Raw genomic sequence first — 6,039 nt, 5'->3', positions numbered from 1 at the left:
ATACAGTTGCAGATCATAAAATATCAGGTTTCAGTGGTTCTATCTATGTAAGTAGTACATAAACTAGCAATGTTCCACATGTCCTAATTTATTCTTAGGGCCAGTTTTGCAGGATCTAATGTAAGCATATGTTTTGATTTTTTTTTTATATGTTATTTGCTAGACATTGATCCCAGAGTGCCTGTTCAAGGTTAGGTTTCCATAATTTGTAGTCTAAAGCATACAGAATGTGTAGGCTATCTCTTGGTGAATCTGCACAGAACAACATTTGTGGGAAAATTTACTAGGGCAAAATTCAGAGTGCCAATAAACCTCTTATTACATTTGTGGCCGTATGTATATCTGAATTTACAGTATACATACAGGTAACAACATTTATACACACAATTTATTGGTACCTCTCACACCCTTTAAAAGTTGAGTTTTCCAATTGGCAGATTAAACCTGCTGAAACCAATATTATGATGACACTGTTCTTCAAACATTCAGGGACCCTGAGATATTCAAGACCAGATAGATGAAATGTATTAAAAATATGGAAATTTCTTATAAAAGGTTGAGTTGAATGCACCAGTCAGGTAATTTAAAATCCAGTAAAAGGTATGAAAGGGGCTTTGATGGACTAGACAAAATAACAATCTGAAGGGTAAGTCATATCCCTTCATTATATTCTGAGACCACAGTGCATGTGGCTGAGGCCTGTTTTGTCAGCTGTAGGGGAGCTGGTGGTTTACTGGGGTTTGAGAGACACTCGACGGCTCACGGTCTTGAACAAGACACCTCTTTGTAGAGAAGGATAATCAGGAACACGGAAGAGGCTCCTCTCATTTATGGCAATCTTGGAATCAGGTTTAGCACCTGTTAGCAGTATTCTTAGATTGTCCTCATGGGGTCGGTTTCCTATTGCCAGAACTGAAATCTCAATGCCAGCTGCCCGGGCGTCTTGTACAACCTGCAGAAGTGTACCCTCTGCTTGTGTGTTTCCATCAGAGAAAACAAGCAGCTTCTTGGTTGCTCCAGGTTCAGCAGCTTCACGGTACAGTTCCGTGACTGCACGCAATGCTGCTCCCACATCTGTGCCTCCATTTTTAAACTTCATTCCGTCTATTGAATTCACTGCTTCTGTGTAGTTGGAAACGAATTGCAGCTCAACACTCTGCTCAGTACGGCCACTGTACTGAACCACAGATATACGCACAGAGTCTGCTGCACTTTTAGCCTCCAGGAAACGCTGTGCAAGTCGCTTCACAAAGCCTTTGCTTATTTCAAAGTTTCGGCTTCCAACACTTGCAGAGCTATCCACAAGTAGAGTGATGTCAGCAGGAGAATCAAATGATACTGGAGAGGAGAAAAAAATGACAGCTTGCCATTCATGTACATAATTTCAGATATCAGTATATTCTCAAAATAAACAAACGGTAACTTTTTTTCCCATATGGTAACTTATAGCTTTTCTCTGATAACCTTTTCCAGATTGTGAAGGACTGGTTTTCCAGTTTCTTTGCCCAACTGGAGCAGCATTTTTGCTGTTGCTGTTAAACTGTTGCTTATTATGCTTAACTGAATCTGTTAGAAATTCCCAATTTTTATCTATTCATATTTCACTACTGTCAGTGTTGCTCAAGCCTTGATAAAATGGGTCTTAGAAAACACAGAAATGTGTTGGCTTTAAAGGAACACTAAAAACAATAGACTGGACCATTTATTAGTCTGCCATGCCACATTTTATACCTTTGGAAGTGCTACCCACTGAAGCCAAAGCATGGTCTATGCACATAAAAGAGTTGCTTACTGAATATGTTTTAAAAGGTTTTACACAATCAAAATAGATATAGGAAGTTATGTGAAAACTGAGGGAAGGGGAGTGTAATCATCCTCTGATACTTTTTGGGTACTATACTCACTTGCTGTGGACATTACAAAGGTGTTTGACTCTTGCTGCTAGATTTCCATTTCCATTTTCTATTTTTACATTAAGAAGGTAAAATACCCCTGCTTGGTTCGTTAAAGCGGTAGTAAACCGCTATGTGAAGGGTGGGTTTTGGTCCTGATGTGCCAGTATGCACAGTATACTGGCACATTAGAGCACACCTAACTTATAAGTGTAATCTTCTCCAGTGCTGTCAGATCAACCCATTAGTTGGCCTATGATTATATAACTTCATGGCATGAACTCAGAACTTATATTCACAGCCTCTTAGAAAAGCCGTAAATGGGCTGAGTGCGTCCATTGCGAGGCACATGTGCCGTACACAGAAAGTACAACATTGCTGGGGGCAAGGAAGAATTTGTTTTGGAAGAAGAGGCTTTGCATTTCTCTTCTGCCGAAAATCCCTACCTCCAGCATTATTTCCCCTTTACTTCCACTTTAAGAATTGCAGAGTAGTGTGGATGGGGAAAATGCTGGTCAATAAGTAGAGAAAGTGGAAAAAGGGAATTAGAAGACAGTAAGTGCGTAAAGCCACCAGTGACTACACACTGTGGAAATATATAATTTGAATACACTTAACCTTTAATAAAGATCAGAGCCTGACAAATTAATTCTTTATAGTAGTATATCATACATATATCCTATTTTTTTACAATTTTGCACAATAGATGGAACCATCAGTGTACTTACTGGCACATGTGTAATCAGGGCACTTCTTATCTGCAAGGAAAAAAGTAACATGTGCTTCATATTACTGGTTTCAGTATCTTACATCAGAGCAAGAAATACAAAAGGGCATCAAATACACGTTTAAGCAATTAAAAGCATATTTAATCACCCAAACCTTACTATAGACCTTAGAAAAAATTACCTTTACAAATATGACCAGTCACATTTTGCAGGAAGCCATCATCAAGGAGCTCCATATAGCTGGATCTCTGTAGAGATAGTCCTTGTGTGTATTGTGAGCCTCCACATGCAATCTCACCCAGCTGATCAGGGTTTGCAGGAGAATTGAAGATGTCTCCAACTCCCAAAGACACAACCTATCCAAGAGACAAGAATTGTGAGGTATAACATAATAATGCATGGTCAGAAATGTAAAGACCAGAGATATTCACTCACCGGTGCAACCTCGCACAATGTGTTTAGCGGTGTCTTGTCCCTCAGGATATCAGAGTGACCATCTGTCAAAACAAGTGCTACTCTCTTGTCTGATGCAAATCTTTTGAGTAGGTTATCTTTCGTAAAAGCAAGTGCCTCTCCAGTCCAAGTGCCTCCCGCTATCCAGGTCAATTTCTTAATAGCCCTACAAAAAGAAATCATGCATAAATCTAACCATATGAAATACCATTTTTAATCCTAATATGTTACTCTACTATACTATAAAATATACTATACTATAAAATGTAATAAGTAATACTTATCCTATTATTATTCCTATGACAGCACCAATACCATCTAATCTGTCCAGATAACAAAGCACAAAATGCAATTTTGCAATTTTATAAAAAGTTATTTTTCACCCCCACTGAACGAATGGAGTGGTTGTAAAGTCAAAGTAAATATGTTCAGTTGGTGAGGACAGTATTAAAGTAATCCTGTTGCTTTACTCTGCATGGGCAAAGTACAAGTTAACTTTAGGGAATACAATCATGATTAAATTCAGCATATGAATTATGTTTTATTTTATTAAACAATACAACTTTTGATGTGAAGTTCTATCTAGCTGCACAGCTAACATGGCCTTCTCATTTATAAGCGATTCATTTGATTTTTACTTTGAGTTGAATACTTTTTCTTTAAATCTTCTTCTGGTTTTATTGAATGTACTCTACATTTGTTCCTAGTTGACTGAATATGAAAGAATGTTACTCACTCCTTCAGGTGACCAATAGTCGTGATATTGACATCTCCCATGGCTACGGTTTCCTGGGTGTCTCCATGACTGTACTGCACCACTCCAACTCGGGATTCTCCAGAATCAAACTGCAATCAGAATCAAACAGTATGGTAGCTATCCTCTAAACTGTAAATATAGCTTTGCAAATTACTGTTCTTTGCATCTTTGTAATAGTGATTTTAAGGTAAATGTTGCGGAATTGAATGCCCGAAAGTGTATTTTGATGATAAGAATATGGATAGAAATCGCCAAAAGTCAAAGGTAACATTTGTGATTATTCTCACCTTGACATGTTCATCCCTGCTTAGCCGGTCAATAACCTTTATTATAAATTCTTTTGCTATCTGGAAATTGGAGTTACCAATACTTTCAGAACTGTCAACCACGAAAAGGACATCAACAGGACCACATGTGCAGTCTATAAAACAAAATTGGTCACCATGAATAGTGTGAAAACTGTTTGTAAAGAGGTAAAAATGTTGTTTTACTACAGGCAAATAGGCCATTCACTTTGCCTGGAAATCTTCACTTTGCAAAGGAGTTAACCCTTAGCTTAGTGAATGAGGTGAAGCTCTGCTGACATCCATCATCCAATCATATATTTTTTTTCAGTGCATGTAATTGGGTATTATTTGCATGGTGAATTTTTACCGCATTCACTAAGCTAAGGTAAAAATCCCCTCCGAAGTGAAAATCATGCAGAGTGAACAGTCTAATTGCCTTTAGTAAATCAATCCCATTGTGTTTCTTGCATCTGCTGCCAATGATGACAGTACAAGGCTATGCTTTATTTATGCCAATAAGCTATGATATTATGGAGAATAAAGTCACATAGGATAGTATCTAGTCAGGTTAAATATGAAAGAAACATCCACGGGAGAGCTATTCTCTATGTGTAGTCTGAAATCAAACATGGTTGGTAGAGAAGGTGCCTCAACAGATATCTATTTAGTTGATTTCAGATAAGGCTCAAATGTCATATATACTGTAGATGTCCGCTACCAGACGTGAGTGAAGAAGTTAGGGCTATACTCATTAAACAACCACACTACAGTGGGTAAATTGAATGAACTAGCAAAGAAAAAGCAAGGAAGATAGGTGGTTATGGTTCTGGATACTGGAAGGACACCAGTTATGTGAGAGTGTATATCAGTAAAGGCATCCTGTATGGATGTATTAGATAGACATGGTCATGCCTCAGGAATCAGGAAATGTGAAAGACCCATGGGTAAAGAAGTGAGATGTGGGAAATAAACAATTAAGAACATGCATCAGTGTAAGCCAAAAAGATAAAACATAAATGCAGGAGAAGAAAACAACATATACTTACCACAGCAAGCTGAAAAGGAGAAACATATAGTTAAAGGCTAATCAAAAACAGCATTTTATAAACAAAGACAACATCAAAGATACAGCTGAGAATGAACAGGCTTGAAATCAGACATACAGTGAGCAAATTTACAAAAGAACTCTTTGAAGTGCTGAAGGACAGTTCTGACAGAGCATATCAAACATCACAGAGTCAGAACAGACATCAGAAGAAGGTCATCCAATTACAAAATAAGCCAATACCAGACCTTTCAATCAAATGTGTCTAATAATCTCATAATAAAACCCAAAACAATTTTCCAAAGTTGAATTGATTGCTAACATCTAATTTTTGCCAGACTATTCATTTTGTTTAACACTTCAAAACTGACTTTTAAACATATAAGTACAGGAGTGAATGTTATGTTACACACCATATCAAATGCTTTAATACTTTTATGAATGCTTTTATGAACATTTAATATTGTAATCATTTTGTAATGTGCATTGTGCGTTTTTTCTTGTTTTTTAAATATAATGAGGTCTTGGCTTCAGGACACCCACATCTGCTTAAATGGCAGGGCCAATCAGTTTGCTTTAATATACACTTGCCCAGCAGCACCTACTCACATTTTCAGTATGGAGGACTATGTGTCTCACTCCCCTTCCTCTGATGTAACAGCACTGGTGTTTGATGAATGGCGCCCAATGATATCACATGGACATGGCAGGGGTCCTCTGCCTTGTGTAAGCTCTGACTACAAAGGCTTAAAGCTTATTTCCCTTGCTCCCAAGGGCTGTATAGAGTGGTGGGTGAGCAAAAGGAAGGTAAATATGTATAGGGAGATAAATATTAAAGTAAAATATTAATGTGAAACTGTTGTTTTGCCCTGCCTGT

At 37.7% G+C, this 6,039-nt stretch overlaps 1 protein-coding gene across 2 annotated transcripts in view; it reads right to left on the bottom strand.

Annotated features, from left to right (window-relative positions):
• Window positions 1-479: 479 nt before the first annotated feature.
• COL6A1 (collagen type VI alpha 1 chain) overlaps window positions 480-6,039 on the bottom strand; it is a 48,518-nt gene continuing 42,958 nt past the window's right edge. For both annotated transcript variants that reach the window (XM_018558741.1, XM_018558742.1), the window contains 7 exons: window positions 5,164-5,172; window positions 4,118-4,251; window positions 3,810-3,919; window positions 3,056-3,239; window positions 2,802-2,976; window positions 2,621-2,650; window positions 480-1,338 (listed from right to left, as the gene is read on the bottom strand). In XM_018558741.1, coding sequence (XP_018414243.1) covers window positions 731-1,338; window positions 2,621-2,650; window positions 2,802-2,976; window positions 3,056-3,239; window positions 3,810-3,919; window positions 4,118-4,251; window positions 5,164-5,172 — 1,250 coding nt within the window. In that variant the 3' untranslated portion in view covers window positions 480-730. The remainder of the gene's footprint in view (window positions 1,339-2,620; window positions 2,651-2,801; window positions 2,977-3,055; window positions 3,240-3,809; window positions 3,920-4,117; window positions 4,252-5,163; window positions 5,173-6,039) is intronic.

This window comes from Nanorana parkeri, unplaced genomic scaffold (genome assembly GCF_000935625.1).
Source record: "Nanorana parkeri isolate BGI_ZX_2015 unplaced genomic scaffold, ASM93562v1 scaffold355, whole genome shotgun sequence".
Taxonomy (NCBI): Eukaryota; Metazoa; Chordata; class Amphibia; order Anura; family Dicroglossidae; genus Nanorana; species Nanorana parkeri.
Note: the sequence above shows the minus strand (reverse complement) of the source record. Positions and strands in the feature narration are given on the sequence as shown.